Raw genomic sequence first — 22885 nt, forward strand, 5'->3', positions numbered from 1 at the left:
TTTGTGTGTTACAGAGCTACTTCTACAATGATGACGGTTTTAATTTTAACTACGCACAGACGAAGGCTGCAATTGGGAATTACAAGGAAGCAGAGGAGGTAATGCAACATCTGTTTTTCTTGCAACCTGCTCTCTATGAGCCTACATGATGAAGAGTGCTGTGGATGTAACTGTGTTTGTACTGTGTATGCGTGAAATTCAAGTGGAATATTAGTCTGTTTTTCACAACTGAATATATTTGTTACCATTTAGTGAACGATTTTACATTGTCCAAGCTGTCCCTGCCATTTTAATGCTGTACAAGGCAAATAATCTCAAAAGTACATCGCTGTGAGAAAATAAGCTACGAAATTTACATATTTAACACACAGGCTTTCGCGACCAATATCCATAACAGGTTTTTGTAGTTAGATCACGTAAATATACGTCGTTAAACCCACCACCACCCGACAAGCCAATTAGTAAGGGTTGTCACGTAAACAGAACGTGGCCAATTCGTCACTAGTACAGCACACTCCGGTGTGTTGGAGAACCAAGCCTTCCAACACACTACCGGTGTGCTGTACTAGTGACGAATTGTCACGTTCTGTTTACGTGACAAACCTTACTAATTGGCTATGTCGGATGGTGGCGGGTTTAACGACATGTTTATATATTTACGCAATCTAACCCTAAAAAAACCTGTTATGGAATTTACATGTCAAAGATATCTCCCCAAAATTCGTCTGTGCCAGGTCGTGCGATTAGTCCGTGGAATGACAACTGTTGGCCACCTAATCTTCATTTTTCTTTGAACAGATTTTCCTCCTCATTCAAAGTGAGAAGCTGAAGAATGATTTTGTGTACGCTAGCTGGTTGGCTCGCTGCTGTAAGTTATCACTCCATAAATTCTGCATTCCGTTTAAGAATAACCCAGTGTGACCCATCATATTTAAATGGATTTGTATGGATCAATTCAACATTGTGGTTAATATTCTTTGGGTCTTTCGGTAAAGCCTATATTCTCAGCAGCTCTCCCACAATATTTCTCACCTGATGACGATTGCTTGTGTTGCGATCGAAACATCGTGATATATATATATTTTTAAATCTGTGGCTTTACCGAAAGACCCAAAGAATATGAATTCCTGCAGTCACGGAAGCTTTAAGTCAAGATTGTGGTCAATAATGACCAACAAGGACCTTTGTAATAGCTTGCAATGTTACGGCACTATAGAAATTGCCATTACAGTACTATTATTATTCATAACATTGCAATCTCGATAGCTTTCATGAATCATCTCTACATTGTTTGAGAATCAGCGTGTACTTAAATAGTTTTTTCACTTGCAGATATAATGAACAGAAAGGCACGGTTGGCATGGGAGCTGTACCTGAAAATGGATACATCAGGAGAGTCATTTAGCCTCCTGCAGCTCATAGCCAACGACTGCTACAAAGTAAGTGTTACACACTTCTCATCGGCACTCGCACTTGCATTCAAAAGCATCAAAGAAATGCATACTTAGCTATTCATCTGGGATGCTGCTGCAGTGCAATGGTTAGTACACAAGATTTGGAAATCCAGAGGTCGCAGGTTCGATTCGATCTCCCAAACAATGAGTAGGTTTGTTCAAATCTTCACTCCACCTGTCGACACAGCAGTATAAAATAGGTTCGCCAATTAATTTAATAGCAGGTCACGTGTGGTGGGGTAAAATGTTGGTGCTCCCACCTCTTACAAGACGTCTGGCCAGTGGACGTGAATGACAAAATAGCCTTTAAAAGGACTGTCCAGAGCTGCCTCGAGTTGAGGCCATACAGCCAGCATTGGAGTGTGAAAGAATTAGCAGGACCGCACCTTTCTATTTGTTATTTTATACAGCATAAAAAAACCCCACGTGTATACTCACCTATTGTACGTTGAACTTCTTTCGCACCATACGTAGCCAAACGTGCAGGAATGCTGTGAACACTCGGGGAAAGTGTCAGAAGCCAACTGGTGCGTGTGGTGGCGGCTTGTTACACTAAGCTCCATACACTGGTGTGTGTGCTTGTTTTACAGATGGGCCAGTTCTTCTATGCAGCCAAAGCATTTGACGTGCTGGAGCGTCTGGATCCAAACCCGGAATACTGGGAGGGCAAGCGAGGTGCCTGCGTTGGAATCTTTCAGATGATCATCGCTGGACACGAACCCAAGTACGTGTGGATATTCACCACAAAAACAATCTTTGCAAACCCTCATCAAACTAACCAAACGTTGTAGTGGAGAAATCGCTCTTGATGAATAATGAATAGTTGCTGTAGTTACAGGATTAGAACGGCAAGTTCAAGCACATCGGGTACAACACTGAAATCTAAATTTATAATACACGAAAGTAAAGGTGCAGCCACTCACTGACACCACTTCGAGTGGAAGGGTTTCTACTTGAGGCAGCTCTGCAAGGTAACCTGGCCAATTCCTCTGTGCCAGCCAGATGCCTTGGAAGAGGTGGGAGTGGCCACTGTTTACCCCATTACATGGAAAATGTAAAAATAAAACCTCCAGTGTGCAACTGTGGTCATCCAGAACAGACTGTAACAATGTATAACGATGCACTGCCCAATCCACAAATACGAAGCAGACATCACAGCGATAGACTCAGCTGCCCCTGACGCGGTTGTCTGGCTTGTTGTTGCTCTGTATCGACATCAGCCGTACGAAAGAATAACCCCGTTACATGCGACCTGCCGATTTACTGACTGCATTGTACAATACTCATACTGCTGGGTTAGGACAGAGACGGTGGGGGGGTAACAATTAAAGAAATTTGTTTTAACTGCCGTACCAGCGAATCGAACATTTGTGGTGTGCATTTTGCCGTAGTTTTGGCATGTTGGTTATTTGTAACATGATTGAGGCCGTTGAATGAAGTGGTTTCCACTTGTTCACAGGGAGACACTGCGGGATGTGATTCAGTTGCTGAGGAACACTGGAAATCCACAAGTCGAATACTTCCTCCGCATCTTGAAGAAATGGGCCAAAGACAATCGGTTGCCCATCTAAACCGAAGCACATTTTTAAGCCACGAGTCAAGATTTTGCGTTCTACTTTTGAGATACATCCCAATCACCGCGTCAATTTTTGAGCCGAATTGTCAAGTAAAATCTGAGCATTCATTATACATGCGGTGCTGCAAGGTCACGTGATATGCAAGGTGTGAATAGAGGACCAAATCCAATGGTCACGATCACACCTTTTGCCGCGTATGAATCACCCTCTGCATATATTACCATATTCTCTGCATCGAGATGCAGTTTGGCCTGTATTTTGAGGGTTGGGGGTGCATCTTATTATCAGACATGGCCAAATTTGTATAAACTCTATTGGTAACTGGGCACATTTGGAAATGAGTCTACTTTATGGAGCGTCTTATAATCCGGAGAAAGAATCTGGAAATACTTTTGTAACATCTCTTGGCTCACGAGCCTGGGACAGTTCGATAAATGGCTTTAACTTCACCAACCGGTCGTCATTTTTATCGACTCTAAACAGACGGCGACATCATCAGTTGACCCCAAACACAAAAAGAACTTCTATATTTGAAGCTTTCGTGACTGCAAGGATCCATACTCTTTGTTTTTTTCGGTAAAGTCACGTAGGTTAAAAAAAGAAAACAAATAAATTGAATCACGACGTTTCGGAGGCAACACAAGCTTCCGTCTTCAGGTGGAACCGTCACAGCAAAATTACTGTATGAAGTGAAGAGAGCTCAAAGAGACGCGACCTTATATACTGGTTAAGGGGAGGGGGGGGGGAGCCAGGATGAGCCGTGGGGGGGGGGGGGGGGGTTATAAGCTGGTGAAGTGACCAGTGCTGCAGCTGCTGCTACGCCTGGAGCTGCAGCCGAGGCCAACAACAAGAACTCCCGAGTTTCCTATTTTAAGTGAAGCGCTGGGTGGAAAACAGCGCCACCCATCCACATGTAAAGCCGCTGTACCTTATACTGCACTCCAGGTTTTTGTAAATTTTAGCTGTAATTGTAAAAACACCTATGGGAGCATAAATCAGTCACAAATTGTGGGGTGACACTGCAATAAACTGGCTTCCCGTTGAGATTATGGTCCAGAAATCTGTTGTATTTAAAGTTTTATGTGAAGCCGTCTTGTCCTTGACAGCCACTGTATCGTCTCGAAATGCATTTTATTTTGTACATGCTTCAGGATCTTAACACTATAATTATACATTTTACACTAATTTAATACAATGTAGGTACGTACATACCACACGCTATACTGTAAAAAATGTTAATATACAGGGCGTTTCAAAAAGATGGATACCATTTGAAATCGCTATACTGTATCTCTGCAACCACGAACCGCCCATGAATTAAACTCTTAACACTTGAACTTCCGATGACTTCATTTTTCAGCAAGACGGAGTACCGCCACATTGGCACCTGCAGGTTCGACGTTTTCTAAATGACACACTGCCTCAACGTTGGATAGGTCGCACGGGACCCCAAAACTTGGCGCTACACTCTTGGCCCCCAAGATCCCCAGACATCACACCCTGCAACTTTTTCTTGTGGGGATACATCAAAGACCGTGGTGTTTTTGTGCCACCATTAGCGACTAATCTGGATGACCTCAAAAACAGAATCACGGCAGCGGTGACTTAAGTGGAAGAAGACACTTTGAGAGGCGTTTGTGACGAATTCAACTCTCGTCTCGATGTTGTCCGTACAACAGGTGGAGGGCACAGAGCATGTATAAAATGGTTAGTAAAACTTGATAACTCATTAAACCGTTTGTAACTGTGTAATTGTAACATGTTGCCATCGTGAAATATACTGTTTTGAAATTGGGTCCATCTTTTTAAAACACCCTGTATTTATAGTCTTAATATTGGAAGCGTAAAACATAACCCACACGCACACATGCCACCATCTGTGATGGAACTTGACATGCATATGCACACAGGCACTAAATGGCCACATTCATGACTTCTATCACAGCTGCAGGGCTAAGATCAGAGGAATGAAAGAGGCTTTTGCAGATCGCAGCACACGTCCAAAACACACCACACACTCAAACTCTTCAGTGACTCCCACAAACTTGCACCTCAGCTTTTAAAAGCGTCTTAAACACAATCTGATATTTTTTGTAATTGTCAAGAAAAATACAATATTTTAAAACGACTGATTTGTGCGATGGGCGTATGCCGTGATCGTGACGTTTTGGCCAGATTGCCATTGAAAAATAACTTCTTAGATCAATGGGCCTTATCTGAAATAAACCGACCAAGTTGTGAATACTATCTTTTGACACCCTTGTGTCTTTCTGCGAGACAGGTTCTAAAAACATTTGTCAATTGTGGTTTGACATGAAGAATATATGTACTGTTGTGGCATGTTGTGTACGAGTATATCTGCGATTTAAAAAAATCGCAACCCGAAATTATTTGTTTCTTTTGGGTGAGATTATGTCGGTATATGAATGTTACCCTCCCCCTGACAGCCAATGAAATGTTACTTGGGCAAATATTCTGATTGATTTGGTTTTTCAGCAAACCAGGAACTTGAAAAGCAAGCAAAATGTTGATAATTTTATACATCAATTAGCATATGTGTTAGTAAAAGCTTGCATATAGGAATTTACCCAACCCAAAGTGCATTTTTAAAACACGTAATTATCTCAGTAGGTATATTATATATGGACAATGGCACGTGCTCACGTTCTGCATTGTGAAATATGTAACGGGAATGCAGTGGTATACAACACCGGAAATGCTCTCACCACTTTACCATTATCTCACATTTATTTCAGTTTTTGTACAATTTCTATAATCAAAAAAGCGGAAAGCAGTTTACAGCAAGGGTGCAAGAAATAAGAAAACGAACATGAGAAAAATGCACAAAATGAGAGATGTCCTGAGCTTGGTTTAACCTTTTTGAATCTTCCCTACTTTACATCATGTTCATTCATTAAACGCAAACATCCAGTAAAGGTAGGAATTTCAACAATGGAAGGCTGACCCAAAAGCCTGTAGTTACAATTAAATATTATCGTAAGGGAATCTGACACCTTACTATAAACGTTCAGAGCAGATGAGAAAAAAAAATCGATGTTTCCCCTTTTAAAGTTTTGGACAAGCGTTTACCATTATTATTTTTTTAATGAAAGGCACTGGTTGTCTCTTGACCATCACCCACATTACAACTAGTCAATGTGAGCAGCAGATGGAGTCGTGCAGATCGGCCCAGGTGCATGAAAGACAATACTGAGGCTGTTCTCCCATAGCCATACACGGCAATATATCTCTTAAGATGTGTAAAAAGGTAAGGGTGCAGCCCTGCAATTGCTTGCTCACGCCACCATTGGCAGAAGGGCCTCCACTGCAGAGAGGCTCTAAAGATAATCCTCGAGAGGGTATTATTTGGCCTACTCTTCCACATTGACCATACACCTTGGAAGAGGTAGGAGTACACCAACCTTTCCTCGCCACACGCAACCTGCCGGTCGACTTACCCATTTTATATTTCTGGGTGGACAGAGGTGGGGGGGGGAGATTGAATAAACTTGCCCTTGAGCTGCCGCGCCAAGAGACAAAGTGGCGACCTCCGCAAGTCCGGTGTGCAAGCAATTACACCCACATGGCAACATCCCCTTAAGATCTGTAAAAGTACGCAGCCTTTTTCAAAAGACGCAGAAAGTCTCCGTTGCTGGCAGCTTCAATTATCAGGCCTAACTTGGTCAAAGTAAATTGTCTACACCCAAGGACACTGCTCACAAAGATGTTGTAATGCAAAGTTCCTAGAAAACACATCTTCACTGCTGACATACATTCATGTTTTATTATACTTTTGCTTGGTTGTTTTTGTCAATGACCCACGCAGATGTTTTGCCCCTGATTGCATTAGAAGTTAAGGTTTGTAAATAATGTTTGTACTCTTTTCCTTACATTTTTACTCAAACATTGTTCATGATGGTAACGGTTTCACTTCAGGCGGAACCACAATCCACTTTTAACTGCTTGTGAAAGAGAGAATGTGATGTGACCCAAGATTTAGTTTAATTGATTTTAAGCCAAAAAATGCAATTTTTTATCAGCACCAAATAATGACGATCATTTAAACATTATTTGTAGCCGTCAATAGCACGTGAAAAATTCCATCCAGTTTTTCATTTGCCCAAAGATGGGGGGTGGGGATGGTTGGGGGAGGGAGAGCAACAGTCTGAAGGGGTTACACATTTAATACAGCAGCCCAAAATGAAACTTGTATGAATTCACACCGATTTTCGCTTTGCTCTCGCACAAATGTCATTGAGTTTTTCTCGGAAGGTTGGAGGCGTCTTTCTGTAACGAACTTGCATCTGCGAATAGAAGGAAGCAATTTTCACTTTTAGCGTAAGCATTAACAACACACACGCACGTGTAAACATAATTAACATATGATGAACTAAGAATGTATAACACATTCCTGCGGAGGGAGCTGGTAGGAACGTTGGGTTGCTCGGTCAATGGCCAGGGTCAACGGCAGCGTGGTGTATTCTGCAAATATGCCCGACTGTGAGGGCGGGCACAAGCCGGCGTGAGTAGGTTAAACGTTGAGTTTTATAAGGGCACCACGGGGTGACCAGCCCCTCCCCACCCAGCCCCTCCCCACCCAGCCCCTCCCCACCCAGCCCCTCCCCTCCCTCCCCAGCCCCTCCCTGCACGACAGACGGACACAATAATCCCCTGTGGGCTGGTGTAACCAGGAGGTTCCTACCAGTATAACATTCTGTTACATGTGCCGATGGATAAGATTACATGAGGTGCCAAGAGTGAGAACTCTGAAAAGTTATGGGATGATAATGAAGACTTATGCAAATTATATGGGATATGTGCAAATATTACACCTAGGTTAATGGGAGCCAAATAGACGTAACAAATGCGGAAGCTAACGAGACGTGTAATAGAACGAAAAGGAAGATCCTTGAACAGAATTGTAGCAACTCATTCAATGGCTGAGTGTGCGGGGAGAACGTTGCAAATTATGACATTGCCAGCACTTAACAAATCACGTTATCTGTTCCACAGCTGTGCAACAAATCACTTTCACTGACGCACTGGTATCTGGTATTACTGCACAAGTGAAAACCACAATACGCAGCTGCATTTTCTACTTAATGAAAGCATCCGACACTACATGTGTTTATTACATGTTAAAGACTATGTCAAGTGTAGTGTTTGCAGTTAATTTCATGCTGTACAGCATTCAGCGCTATAAACCCAGCAACTTGGGTTCAATTCAAGGCCAAGACCACCATCAGCATGCGATATCTGAATCGGGTCACGGTTCGCACCCACCATTACCAAAGCCCACTGGACCAGTGTGGTGAAGTATGGTTAAACATCCCCCAAGACCAACATGGCCGTCTTCATCCTCAAGGTCTTCTTAAACAAATCCGCCAATTACCTACAGGACCACTGAGTTCAATCTTGATTTGAAGCTTTCGTGACTGCAGGAATCCATACTCTGTGGTTCTTTCGGTAAAGTCACGTAGGTAGAAAATAAAATAAATCACGACGTTTCGGGCGCAACACAAGCGTCCGTCATCAGGACCACCGAGTTCCTCAAACTCACTCCCGTAGCCTCAGAAGTTCCCTCCTCATTACGACGATAAATTACATTTACTAAAATGTTGTTTGCTAAAAAGTCTTTCCGCGTTGCGGCTGCACGTTTCTGGAATCCCCTTGCCGCTCATCTACGGCTTGGTTCCCTCCATTCTCTTCCCATCTTGATTTCCTTATTAGACCAAAACGGAGAACTTACTTGCACTTGTACCTAACTTGTGCTGGCGCCCATTGCCGTGTTTCGTTAACGACCGTCAGATATCTAATTTATTAGTTGTGCAATATTCCTTAAGGACCATGTACTCTTCTTGGTTCTTTCGGTAAAGTCACGTAGAAGGGAAGTAATAAAATAATAAAAATAAAACATAATAAAACAATTCTCACAATTTTATTTTTATTATTTTATTACTTCCCTTCTACGTGACTTTACCGAAAGAACCAAGAAGATGAATCCCTGCAGTCACGAAAGCTTTAAATCGAGACCATGTACTCGTTCTCTGCGATATTGATGTGTTTGTCTTTTGCTGTTGCTGTGCTCACGTCCCATGGATCTCCCTTGTAAAACAAGCGAGTAACTGGATAAATGGGATCATGAATGTAACAAATAAAAATAAACTGAAATGGCAATATTGCATGCAATAGGCTGTAATTTTCTCTTTCAAAGTTGTCCAACTCAGGTTAAAAGAGCTAATGCATTTGTTCTGTACATCCGTCCACTTTGTCTCCCTGCTAAATGGGGTTTACGATAACACTTGCTTAAAGATTATACAAAAAAAATCAGTACAACTTTAGTACAAAGAATCTGTTGCTCTTAGGGACTCGCCCAAAAGAAAATTGGCCAAATTGATCGAAGGGTTGTCCAAAACATGTCAATAAAAACGGGATAGTTATGCATATTCAGCCAAGGCGATAGCGTCACACGCCAATGAGTGTACCCTCACCATGACGTCACGTATCACGTGCCGTCTAACAGCATCTCATCGTGCGGCTCGAATGAAATACTTGAGGACAACCGCAACGATGGAAAGCGTTTACCGAATTCCTGAGCACGCACAATTTTCCCAACTTAATTTTCTTCCTATGTAAGACAGACGGTAAAGAGCGTTCCAGAGCAACATGGTCGGTGCAAGAACCACAAGAGTGAGAATGCAGATAAGGTCAAGTGCAAAGGTTACCTGGGAAAGACTGTGGAAAGCGGGCAGGCAAAGCAGAGTGGGGCTGCGGCCCTTGCGGCTGAGGACTAGAGTGCAAGCCTGTATAGAGACCTGAGGTGGAGGGGACACGGGTCAGAGCCAGCAAAAGCACACAAAATACCCTGTTTTCCACAGTCATATCCGGACTGGGTCAGCGAGGGACTCTCAAGGTTTGGAGGAGTCTTCACTCGGTTATTTCCCGAGCCGTAACCAAATCACGGTACAATGGGGCCTCTTCTACAAGACATCCGAATCTGGCTCGGGGGTGGGGGTGGGTGGCAACACGGGCCAGGGGCAGGGAAATTTGACTCGTGTGGCATCAGCAGCACGACACCAGGACAAACAACCTGGTGTCTTCTGAGCAGTGCCAGGTTGGTTCCGCATGGCCCCAGTACGGTTTTGCGTAAAAGCGGTAAAAAAAAAATCCTCAGCTCGTACACCCATGCAGCACAGGCCTGAAGTCGATTCGGTTTCCACAGCTAATCACTACCAAAAAAGTAGGGGCTGAAGAGACTATCCACTGCTGGATGACAGCCTCTCCACACCACGCGGTGCGCAGGGGGTTAAATGACCATACTTCACTACGCTGATATAAGTGTGGGTTGGCGAAGGCAGGCAGCACAGATGCAGAGCCGTACAATTGACTTTGATGCACTGCACTGCTGCTGCCTATCACACAGCCTCACAGCCGTGCATGGCGGTTATCCATAAAAGCACTATCCAGGCTCAACTTTGCTTTGCTTGGGAACTGAAGAGATTGAGTGCATTCCAGGTGATTTTGCCCATGAAGAGACGATGCAACACAAAATACCCAGAAATGCAGCAGACAGTTAAGCAGAGTAAAAGGCAGGGAGGAGGGGAAGGTCTCAAGCTCATGTCACTCGTTAAACAGAAAAGACAAACAAGGTTGTCAAGTTGCTGCTTCAGTGAACATAAAATACCACGTTAATGAAACATGAAGGCAGGAATTGCTGTGAAACTGTTACTGAAAAGGATTGGCTGATCAGATTTATCAAGGAAGTACCAAGGTCTACAGGGAAAGTGTTATATAGTCTTGGTAGGCAGATGACGATGCTGAACACGTACGTCATCGGAATGGAATCAGGAGAAAAACCAATGACGTACACGTGCATCGTCGGAATGGGAAAACGGTTCACCGAGGCGGCCTGTGGATCTCAAACAGCGAACCTCTGCAACGAGCGGCGAAAGTGCCTCCGCTCGTCCACGTCGCCACCATCTCCCCGCTGTCTGCGAGCTCCCGACGGGAGGACTCACTGTGCGGGAGGCCGTGGTGGAACGTGCCTGGCGCAGGCCCCGTTATGATGGCGTCCCTCCCGCTCATGGCCGCGTCGCTGTCGAAGTCCGTGAAGTTGACGGGTATGAGGATGTTGCGAATGGGCGCATGGAGCGCGGGCCGAGCTGGCTGGGCTGCCGCCGCCGCCACGGCGCCGGCGGGCTGCGGCGGTTTGTGGGACAACGCGGAGGTGGGCTTGTGGGCTGACGAAGCGGTGGCTTTCGGACCCAACAACACAGAGGTCGTAGGCAGCAATGCCGCCGCCGTGCCCGTGGCCAGCAGCGAGCTTCCCGAGACGATCTGGGGCGAAGCGCACGCAAGTCCTTTATTCCGGCCCATTCGAGACGAATCCCATTACACAATCTTTGCGGCACGCACCTGCCAACGCTGAACTCTCGCGGCGTACAATACGGTTTAACTTTAAGCAAAACTACGCAATCGTGGCACGATGGCTTATGTAATTAATGCTGTGCATACTTTGATGTAGCAGCAGGGTTCGTAAGCAGGCCACACAAAGAAATGACGTGTTGGGGAGCCATGTGACGTTATATGTTAAGTTACATGGGATCATGATGCCGTAATGTCCGTCGAATGCGATCATTAATCTGTACTTCTTGTCGACATCTCTCTCATCTCTATTTCTTGATTAACGCTCTTTCATCTCACCAATCTTTATCTCTTTGTGTCTCGGCGAGGCATATCTCTAGGCGGGCCATTCGGGGGCCAGATCAACTGAAACAATGACCACCACACTTGATGCAAAGGACCTCCTATTTCACACCTCCAATTAGCACGGCTGGCTACGAACGGCGCGAAAGAAGCTCAACATACATATACGCACACAAAGGACACGAAAACTCAGCCGTCGACGTGAGCGCGTCGGCACGACTTGCCTGGTTGGGCGACGTGGAGGAAGCAGGGGAAGAGGATGGAGGCGGCGGGTGGGATGGAGACTTGTGAGAGGAGGCGGCTGCCACTTTTCCCGTGCTGGCGAGGCCGTGAGCTGCACCTGCAGAGCCGGGCGAACCGCTATTCGGCCCGAGCTTCGGAGCGCCCGCTGCCAGCCTCTTTGGGCTGCAGCCGAGCACGGGACTGTTCGACGGGTGGGATGAGGCCATCGCACCTGTGGACGCAGCCTTAGTTGAGGGAGAGTAGGGCATCTTGAATTTTTGTCCAGAAGACGCCGAGTTTGCGGACACACCGGAATGCCCAATGACTCCAGCTATTATATTACCCATGGTGTTATTCCCCAACGAGTTTGATGGGAACGTGCTGGCCTGAGGCAAACTGTGGCTCTGTATGGGTATTTTAATTATGTCCGACTGCTTGTATGGCAACCTGTCCGAGACTTTGATGTTGTGGTGCTGCTGTATGTGGGGCTGCTGTATGTGGGGCTGGTGCTGCTTTTGCGATGAATCTTTGCTGTGGGACGCGACCGAAGTTTTTATTACGTATTGCTGATTGGCCACTTTGGCCGAAGGGTTCGAGTTCTGCTGGTACTGCCGGTGCGAGCTCTGCTGCAGGGCGGGTTTTTGATGCGCATGAGAAACGACGGTGGCCCCCGCTGCTTTCTGCTTCTGCAGTTGCGTCACGCCCGAGATGACATTTCTGTGAGCCTGAATGACCACTTGCGGGTGGCCACTTGCCGATTTACCCTGCTGCGGAAGCTGCTTCCTATTGGCCGCCTGGTCAGCCAATAGGCTGAGAGGGTAGTGGCCCGCAGGAACGGGACTCGACCTTGCCGTAGCCGAGGGAGGAGGGTTTTGCTGCACAGGTTTCTTCTCCAGGCCGGACGTGGGTTGTCTGGTGACGGATTTTGGAATCGAGTCCGACGATCCGAGCAACAACCCGGGCAGACAGAGCTTGTCTATCAACGCGGCGTTGTTGAGCGCAGCCAGGGTTTCCGTCACGCTGCCAAGAACTCCCGGGTTCAAGATCAACTCGTCGTCCAGAGAGTTGTCGATGTTGTACACGGGCGGAGCCACGTGCTGACCCCTGCTCTGCATGGGCAAAGCGGAGACGAGCACGGAGGAGTTGGGCGACGAGGACGATGGCGACGCGATGACCGTCCTCGTTCCCACAGTCGTCTGAACGACACCGGACGGACCCGACGATGGCGATGAACTCGAGGGCCTGGAGTGGATTGCCGCGGGCTGGGCCAGCGCCGACTGCCCGAGCGCCACCACCGCCGCGGCTTGCGGCACCATCGGTTTTGGCTGCGCGGGCTGGTTCGCCATGGTGTTGGTGGGCACGGGTGACGCTGTCAGAGGTGCGTTTGCAGGCAGCACGTTGGGTGTGCCCGGCCGCACAGAGACCAGGCCCGTCGTCGCAATTAAAGGCTTGCGCTCAGGCTTCAGCCCCGTATCCTGCTGGAGAAGGTACAAGTGATTTACTTGTTAGGCAAAGGGGCAGCCCTGCAAATTGCTAGCTCACACCACCGCTGGCAGAAGTGCCTCGACTAGTGGAAGCTCGAGAGGGAAACTAAAAAGGGTTTTTTTGTTGCCATATTCTTCTAACACTGGCCACTGTGGCACTCATTAAAACTGCTTGGTGGACAGAGACGGGGGGGGGGGGGGGGGGGGGGAGGATTTTAAATAATTGCACCACTGCTTCAGCAGTGGTGCAATTATTTAAAATCCTCCCCTGAACTGGTGACCTCTGGATTGGGATAGGAACTCCCATCAAGATGTTGAATGGACTAGCAGGTAACTGGGAGATAAAACATTTCATTGACCAGTGGGCTAACCATTACGCCATGGCAGCATCCAGTTAAATTGTTTATAAAACGTATTATTTCACTCATGTAGCCATAGCAAAAGGTATACTGTTGAGGTGTGATGGGTTCAGACCTGCCTAAAATTGAAACCTGCTTGCTATTCACATGCTGTTACAAGGTCAACTCTGTAATCATTACTGGCCTGTCTGATTGAGCTTCAGAGATTCAGAAAGGAAGACACACCCCAAAATTCTGTCCGTGTCAATAAAGTTATACAACTCTGATCACACACACACACGTATACCACATATAAGATGTACCTCCAACTTCTTTTAAATACAGGAAAACAAAACTGCATTTTATAATCCAGAGACTATAGTAAATGTGTTTTTGTAAACACTGCCTTAATTCCTTCCTTCTTTCCTAAACATTAAAAAAACTTTCTTTAAAAAAAATTTGCAAGACAGACCTGCATAATCACAATGGGATTGATTTAACATTTTTAGATATTAACTTTCAATATTGCAGTCTGCAATTTAGGAGTCAAAATGTATTTTCAAGTTCCAAGTCCATATAACAAAAGCGAAATGATTAAACCCAGCTGAGGCTAAACCACTCTATCCTCAGGATAAATACACGCTTGCAAAGAACATGTTCATGGAGTAAAATTGTGGAAAAACCTGAAACTGCTCGTTAGTTCAAATGTGGATTGCAACCACCCACCGAGTTGCCTTGGGTGTATTTAGAGGCTGGCAGCTGCGACTAATTTAATTTCTGGATGGGTCAAACCAGTCGTGCATGTTCTCAAACAATAAATCGGCAACACGCAGTCTGGCAACCACACCCACAAATAAATCAGGGCATATGAACATGGGAGGGAGAAGCAATGGTTGTTGGGAGCAATGATCAATGTGGTGGTGCTTTGCTATGTCTAGAAGGATAAACTTCTTGTATCGTACTTGAATTGAAGCTTTCGTGACTGCAGGAATCACTCTGGTTCTTTCGGTAAAGTCACGTAGAAAGACAATAAATTAAGTAATAGAATACGACGTTTCGATTGCAACACAAGTAACCGTCATCAGGTTTAACTAAATTTGAGAGACAAAACAGACACGGAGACACACAAGCAGAACGAGACAACACAGACACAGAGAAAGACACACAACAAAGACACAGAGAGACCCAATGCCTGTGTCGAGGCCTTAAATAGAGAGAGGGGGAGGGGTGCACCATCTCTCTCTGCCCAACCCCCACCCCCTCTCTATTTAAGGCCTCGACACAGAGGCATTGGGTCTCTGTGTGTCTATGTTGTGTTTCTCTCTGCTTGTGTGTCTCCGTGTCTGTGTTTTGTCTCTCTCTCTCAAATTTAGTTCTACCTGATGACGGTTGCTTGTGTTGCAATCGAAACGTCGTATTCTATTATTTATTTTCTTTCTACGTGACTATACCGAAAGAACCAAAGTGTAATTCTTGTATCGTGTTGAAACATAGAAAGGGAAGGTCAACGGCTTAATGTGTTTATTTAATAAAATATCTGAGTTACACGAGAATCGGCACAGCAAGCTCGGCCACGGTTGCAAATTAGACCCATTGCGGGTTTGTGATTTCTCAACGGTTTTGTAAAAATAAACCTTGAGCTTAAAGGGACAAAGGCTTTTCAAAAGATTGAACAGTATCAGTTACTTGGCTGTTGTAGCAGTGTTGAGTATTGTGACTGGTTTATAGAAATGTTGGTAAATATACTAAGAAGCTGGTGCCAGTCCCTCATGGGAATGATAAAGAACAGGGTCTAAGTGAGCAGGTTTTGGGCAAAAGCACAAAGCTGTAACTTATCAATAGCAAGCTCCAGTGACGCTGCAAGACCAGGCTTGTGATCTCTGGTAAGACCTGTGCTGTGATTGTGAATGCATACCTGTTAACCCATACGGTTTACCCGCGTTCCTGTACAAGGATATTGTGAGTTATCAGGTGCATACGGCATACAGCCGTTTCGATACGTGTAAAAGAAAACATTTGTCCATTTGTGTTTCTCCCTTGTGATGGGACTTTGTCGGATGAACGTTGATTTATAATGGTATGGGGTGACCAATAAGGCCTGAATTTGTCTAATAAAGTGGACACTGAGGGGTTGACGGGTATGTGAATGTGCTTTCATTTTTGCAGTGTGTCTTTGGAGCTGCAATTTCATGGAGATGAAAAAACCGAAATTGTTGTTGTTGTTAATTTGGCAACATCAGACACTTGCCACAAACACCTGGCTCGTTCTGCAGTAAGGTGAGCACTTCGGGACACTTTTTTTGGGCAATGCTTGAAGGCAGACCGGCGGTAAAGTATACTTGCAAAATATAGCTGAAATACAACACTGCGCAACACGTGGAGGCAGATATGAAGATGCTCTTAATATGCACACTGATGCCTCCTTTATTAATAAAGATTGATTGGTTTATTTTCAGCCAACGAGTGTTTATGCATGTGGGAGGAAACTTAGTCTCGACTATGACTATATGGTGCCACGTGATTACGTATAACCTGGATACTTAGTTTGGATTGGGGACTACCAAGTATAACATCGTGATAAAGGGCACGAGTGCAATTGATGGGCAGCAGAGAGCGGTGCAAAAAAATTACATTATGGTACTGTACTGGAATGCTCCTGCGTTTATGTAACACGCCTTTAAACCCCACGGACCAGCACGAAATTGAGTAAAAATAACCTCCACGACCACAACAGAATGGTGAAGTTCTCATCCAGGAGTGTGGTAACAAAGGGCTGTACATGATTAGATTGATGTAAGAATAGTAATTGCATCTTCTATTCTCCCTCCTGCTTATGTGAGGCGAGGGAGTTAACATCTCGCTACCGTGGCACCCATTGGAGCTTTGGGTGAAGTCTATTGCGAGTAAAATTTCAATTTAAAGCTTTCGTGACTGCAGGGATTCATGTTCTTGGTTCTTTCGGTAAAGTCACGTAGAAGGGAAATAATAAAATAATAAAAATAAAACAATAAAATTCTAACGTTTCGATTGCAACACAAGCAATCATCATCAGGTGTGAAAACCACAGCAAGAAAATGTTTTGCGAGTGATGGTGAGTGAGCAGGAGGACGTTTGCAGAATTATGGTTCAAACCTCCGGTTCATACTGCGGGATTCTCCTAAAAAAGGACCACCTTATAAATGGATTCCACTCATCCACACAAACCAATACATCTTCTACGGTCCACTGACGTTACCTTGAGCTTTGGTTTTGCAGGAGGAATGAATTTCTTCTTTGTACTGCAAAAGCACAAAAATCACACTGCTCATAAGACAAAAATCATACAATTATTTACAGGCAATTTTATATTTTATGCTTAAACAATGAGGATTTAAAACTACAATATAAACTGCACTGTACCTCACGCGAAAGGTAAACACGAAGGTGATTGTAGTTCCCACATCTGCTGCCTTGATGTCAAAGACACGTTTAACGATTACAGCACTGCGGGGCCAGGTGGCTCGGTGGAAGAGCAAGCAGCTTGCAAAATCTATCATTGGGATTTCAAATCCAAGTTGGTGGGGAGTGGGGGTTGTGCCAGGGTGGGTGTTGCTTTGGCTCATCATCCCTCCCTCGAGTCGCTAAAATAGGTACCAACAGTAGTGCAAGTCAACTGTGGTTGTGCTATGGGATACTCACCCCTGCCATAGGAATGTGGATTTTATTCCATCACTGGCTCAAGGCTGTATATCTAAAATGAGCACCGAGCTTCAGTGCTCATTTGAGCTGGAATTCACTTTGTTGTTGTTTAACAGATACCACCTGGGAGTTTAACAACACGGTATAAAACTGACATTGGAGCGCGTCAAAAATGGGGATTTCTATTTTTTGTTTTAACATCAACCTGGTTTTAATCCAACCTCACCTTTCTTTTGCCGCATCTTTAACATTTGCCGATTCAATCTTGGTTTTACAACAAACTTCCTGTCTTTTCTTTTCTTGTAATGAACAACTTGTACTAGTTTCTTTTTTAAATGCCGTATATTGTATTCTGTTATAAAAACAAGGGAAATGTTTTTAGTAAAGGTGCTGTGGGCTAAGTGAGGATCGAGAAAACACACACACACAGCTCTTTCTGTTCGAGTGCTATAAAGGTTTTCATTGTCTTTAGCACGACAGATTTTTCATCCATTCGTTGCAGCATGAATGAAACCCACATGTCTGAAATATACAACTTTTATGTTTTGCTGGAATACACATTGATAACATTCGTTTAAAATACATTTACACATTGTACACCTCAAGCAGTGGAAACAAATGTGGATGGCAATGGAGACTGTTTACTGCACAACTGACTACCGACCCATGTTCCTGGGGGGACTTATTGATATGCTTTTGCATTACCTTGGCGTGTCCTGCAGGGGAATTGAGCATCTCCCTTTTTAAATCCTTTATATTAAGTTCACTTGCTTGCTTGCGCGCTTACGACCGTGCAAATCTTTCGGTCGTTTTTTAACCCACTTGCCGTGATCCAATCGAGCTGACATTTTGCACACAGACTCGTTGTGCGTGACAATTTCTTTTCGTGAAAATTTTTTCTCCAAAATTTTACACTTTTTAGGTAAAAAAGAAATTATATTTAATTACCAATTGCTTAATGGTGGCAGGCAATCATCTGACCCATAGGTGGCAGCCATCTCAAGCCAGAGGACGAGAGGACTCTAGCCGCCCGTTTCAAAGACCAATGTGGGCTGGGTTGTGGCCCATTGAACACGCATGTAAAGGATTTATAGTGAAAAACTTAGTTTTTACGGGTTAATTTTTTACTCTTTGGTTCTTTCGGTAAAGTCACGTCGGTAGAAAAATAATAGATCGACGTTTCGATCGCAACACAAGCAATCGCCATCAGGTGGGACAACCACAGCAAGAAAAAAACGCTGAAGTAGGCCGTCTTATTTCTTGCTGTGGTTGTCCCACCTGATGACGATTGCTTGTGTTGCGATCAAAACGTCGTGATCTATTCTTTTTCTACCTACGTGACTTTACCGAAAGAACCAAAGAGTATTGATTCCTGCAGTCACGAAAGCTTCAAATCAAGATCTCTTTTTGCCTTGCTACCCCTGCTCTCACCTTTTCCTTTCCTTCATACATTGTAATGGTGGTCTCCCCTGCCACTCCCTCAGCCCTGCAGGAGTCTTGCTCCATTAATCTTTCTCCCTTGGTTCCTCTCTCTGGACAGGGGTCTTCCTACGTTCCCTTATCTGCATTGGTTCTCTATGGACACAGATCTCCCTCGGTTGCCCTCTCTCCATTGGTTGTTCTCTCTAGAAAGGGTTTTCCTTTGGCTTGTCTCTCTGGAGAGGGGTCTGCTATCTCTACAGCAGCCTCAGCTTTAATCTCTGATAGAAACTGAGAATTTTAAATATATACACGTGGTGAAAATGTTAATCACGTCAAGAGGGCGACTTAAGACTCATCAACGTTTCTTACTTCCAGGCAGAATACTCGAACCAAGAATTCCTCTGATAAACAAATGCCTGCATCTGAAAACCCATTTGCTAAACAAACTTGCATTTGATGAATAACACTTTTACTAGCATTCACACTGGAGCACACTTCTACAGCAAATTAAACCAGATCATTATCTTGGCAATTAATGCTTTTCATGTTTAGTGATGACACCCAAATGATAGCCACTTATAGTCTCATGAAATTCTCAATTGTTTCTGCTGCCAGTGGCATTGAAAGCTTGTGGAATAATTAGCCTGCGGTGCAAACAATGGATTGCTTTTTTATACTCCAAAAAGTGTATGCACATTTAGCCCCCTGGATCTTATGAATGAAAAGAAACCTAATGTGTGTAAGCAAATGCCTACCCAGACTGTGGATAACTTGCCACATGATCACTTGGCTAATCGACCAAGAACAATGAGAGGGATTTGAATTGCCTCCTACAATTAACCACCCAACCTCGCAACCACAAATCATCTTGTCAGAGTACATTTTGTTACATTCTCTTAGTACCAAATTTAGCCATTTTTAACGACTTTATTTGGCTTTGAATGTCTCAACTGCCCTCGCCAGTCTATAGCCAGCAATTCGATGAACTGCCACATTTAAATTAATTCAAACTCTTTAGTTTTGTGGTCCTGCCTAATTTGAGTTGCTGCCTCGCATGTTGTTCTTCTGTTATGCGAGCCATTACAACATTTATTTGTAAATAATTTGCAATACGAAACACATTTTTGGGCGTATCATCCTTAGTACAGACTTTTAGTGGAATCATTGCAGGCCCATTATAAAGATACATTTGACACACTCAGAGCACACCTGTCAATATTTCAAAAGTGATTGTTTATTGTTTCAATTAAAAAAAACGCTGTCTGGTGCCCAGCCACTTACGGTGCTGCTGTAATGTGGCCGTGGACTGCCCGACTCTCCTTAAATAGCATTCTGTAAAACACAGGGTCAAGCGTTCAAGTCGCATGAAGTAAAATCACTTGATGACAACAACAAATCAATCACACGGCGTCTTATAACCTGCGTTACAGATCGTGTAGTTAGAAAACGTTCTCCCACATACGAACTCTCGCACGCTCGGAAAATTACAGTATTCTCTGGCTGACAAGTTGGTGTATTTTACTTCCCAAAGCATCTCATAACTTTGACATTATGGTATTATTTTATATATTTAAAGGCAAAACAACTTCATTGAATCCACATTAAGGCAATATCCTTAAACTAGAACGATGCAGCAAGTTCCAAAGACTAAAACCAACCATTCAAATACAATAACATCAGTGCTTTAGCTGCGATAGTATTCGTTATCCCAATGCTAAATTCTGTATTAAAACGTTTTGCGCAAAGAGTTGGCTGAAGGCACACGTTCAGCTATGAAAAATATTAACTTTGGCTTCAACGTTTAACATGTAGAATGGAAATAAGCACTGTGGGCATTATGCCAGCACCGAAGAACACATGTTCATGAAAATGGGGCACAGATGCGGTACTGGGTGGCAATGATCAATCTGATGTAATTTATTTATCCAGCAAATCCCAGCTGCGTTCAAAAAATTTAAAGGAGGGTCCCTGGCATCCACATGTATGGACAATACACTGTTAAGCAGTGTTATACTTCGGACACTATTAAGCTGAAGTGCAGACATTTAAGTACGCTAAACTATCTCCATATCTGAAAGCTACACAATCCTGTACCATTGTAACGAGTGTAAACTGTGCAGATTAAAGTATCTCAGATGCCACATTCAATGTTTATCCTCGGAATATTTTACTGTACAGCACTACTTTTAATAAAGTGCAGCTGTGTTTGAGAAGACTACGCCAAGCGAAATGGAATGATGTTCATGGGAGAAAAATATATTCAATGACCTCTTATGACGCGATAATTTGTATGTACAAGGTAAATAATGATTGTTTAAATGGTGGATGGTGAAAACAAAAGTGGCACTTTAATCAGTCACGCAGTTGCCCCCCCCCCCCACTCCTCCTGGCAGTTCAATACTTTGAAGTATGCACGTGTTGGGGATCGATTTTAAACAATTGGCTAACAAGGATGTATTCATTGGGCAGAGCACTCTGCCATGGAACTACGAGGTGGAAGTTGGCTCTTATTGAACTGTGTGAGGAGAACGCTTTTAAAAACGGTGGAGAATAACTGCACAGCTTGACGACCGCGAGGTGGGTGTCAGATTGTATGTGCGTAGAACTTCTTTCGAGCCGTAACGTAGCAAGCCGTGCGAATCAGGTGTGGGAGGACACACTCAACACCAAAAGCAGTTCCGAAAGAAATAAGTATTACATTTAGATTTAACCATTGATAGCTCCAGCGTCCTTCCTAATATCGGAAGGAAGAGCGTTCCAGACGGCCGCAGGAGGAGATTTTTTAGGGTGGCGGACATTCACTAGCAATAAAAATATTGAAACAATCCGACACACTCCACCGAACGCTCAGCGAGGCAATTTCTCAGGCTGTAAGCTCCTGTTAAGATGCGCTCTGGGTTAACAGGTCGTTCAATAGAAAAGCGCTCTGGAGTGCTCTGCCCAGTGAACGCACCCGCGTTTTATGAAATAATTCCAACAACAAAAACCCCCTTCCCCCCCACCAGCAAAGTAACAACCTCTGAACTGGGGAAAAGCACAAATTTAAACTCGGTCAAAATAAGGTATTTCGTTCCATCATCAAAGGAGACACCATCAAATTTGTTTTGCATTAACGGTGCTTGCATGGCCGGGGGACAGCCTAGGTGTGTACCTGCAAGAGCTCCTTTTTTAGGATTGTTTTTTTTTACAGGTAAAATATCTGATCTCGTAAGCGAAGCAAGTTTGAGTCTGGATAATGCATGAATGGGCGACCATCAATTAAAACACGTTTACATTTTGACTTAAATCTTTCGTGACTGCAGGAATTCAGATTATTTGGTTCTTTCAGTAAATCACGTAGATAGATAAAATAAAAATAAAGTGAATAAAAATTATAAAAAACAAAAATCACTAATGTAGACTGTAGCCTGGTCCTTAATCTGAGTGCATACTGGCAGTCTATAATGTAGACTGTAGCCTAGTTCTTAACCATGGTGAGTGTAATGTCAGTCTATAATGTAGACTGTAGCCTGGTTTTTAAGCTTGATGAGCGTATTGGCAGTCTATAATATAGACTGTAGCAATGGTTATTAAACTGAGTGAGTGTACTGGCAGTCTAATGTACGTGACTTTACTGAACGAACCAAAGAATAAATCTACATTATAGACTGCCAGTACGCTCACCAAGATTAAAAACAGGCTCCAGTCTACATTATAGACTGCCAGTACACTCAAATTAAGAACAAGGCTACAGTCTACATTAGTGGTTTTTGTTTTTTCATTTTATTTTTATTCACTTAATTTTTATTATATTTTTTCTATCTACGTGACGTTTATAAGGCTGCTGCGGGACTATGTTGTCAGCAGAGGGCAGTGCATCAAAACCCACTGCAGTACTGTACTGTGCTCCAACGCCTGTGATCCCCCACCTTCACCAACCCGCACTGACCAGCATGGTGAAGTATTGGGTCAAATAATCTCTCACGACCCATACGGTGTCGGGGGGGGGGGGGGCCCTCGTCTAA

At 44.2% G+C, this 22885-nt stretch overlaps 2 protein-coding genes across 15 annotated transcripts in view; one reads left to right on the forward strand and one right to left on the reverse strand.

Moving 5' to 3' along the window:
- IFT56 (intraflagellar transport 56) overlaps positions 1-5278 on the forward strand; it is a 15296-nt gene extending 10018 nt beyond the window's left edge. For both annotated transcript variants that reach the window (XM_061549464.1, XM_061549463.1), the window contains 5 exons: positions 15-98; positions 799-868; positions 1333-1439; positions 2045-2178; positions 2914-5278. In XM_061549464.1, the coding sequence (XP_061405448.1) occupies positions 15-98; positions 799-868; positions 1333-1439; positions 2045-2178; positions 2914-3025 (507 nt within the window). In that variant the 3' untranslated portion in view covers positions 3026-5278. The remainder of the gene's footprint in view (positions 1-14; positions 99-798; positions 869-1332; positions 1440-2044; positions 2179-2913) is intronic.
- A 160-nt stretch (positions 5279-5438) lies between these two features.
- UBN1 (ubinuclein 1) overlaps positions 5439-22885 on the reverse strand; it is a 38706-nt gene continuing 21259 nt past the window's right edge. For 3 of the 13 annotated variants that reach the window (XM_061549448.1, XM_061549449.1, XM_061549446.1), the window contains exons 12-18: positions 20163-20213; positions 17686-17811; positions 17017-17059; positions 11962-13437; positions 10963-11368; positions 9757-9846; positions 5439-7335 (exon numbers count right to left, since the gene is read on the reverse strand). In XM_061549448.1, the coding sequence (XP_061405432.1) occupies positions 7283-7335; positions 9757-9846; positions 10963-11368; positions 11962-13437; positions 17017-17059; positions 17686-17811; positions 20163-20213 (2245 nt within the window). In that variant the 3' untranslated portion in view covers positions 5439-7282. The remainder of the gene's footprint in view (positions 7336-9756; positions 9847-10962; positions 11369-11961; positions 13438-17016; positions 17060-17685; positions 17812-20162; positions 20214-22885) is intronic. The other 10 variants (XM_061549450.1, XM_061549453.1, XM_061549447.1 and 7 more) reach the window with 9 other exon arrangements.

Source organism: Lethenteron reissneri, chromosome 10, assembly GCF_015708825.2.
Source record: "Lethenteron reissneri isolate LAM-NWPU_2019-01 chromosome 10, ASM1570882v1, whole genome shotgun sequence".
NCBI lineage: Eukaryota > Metazoa > Chordata > Hyperoartia > Petromyzontiformes > Petromyzontidae > Lethenteron > Lethenteron reissneri.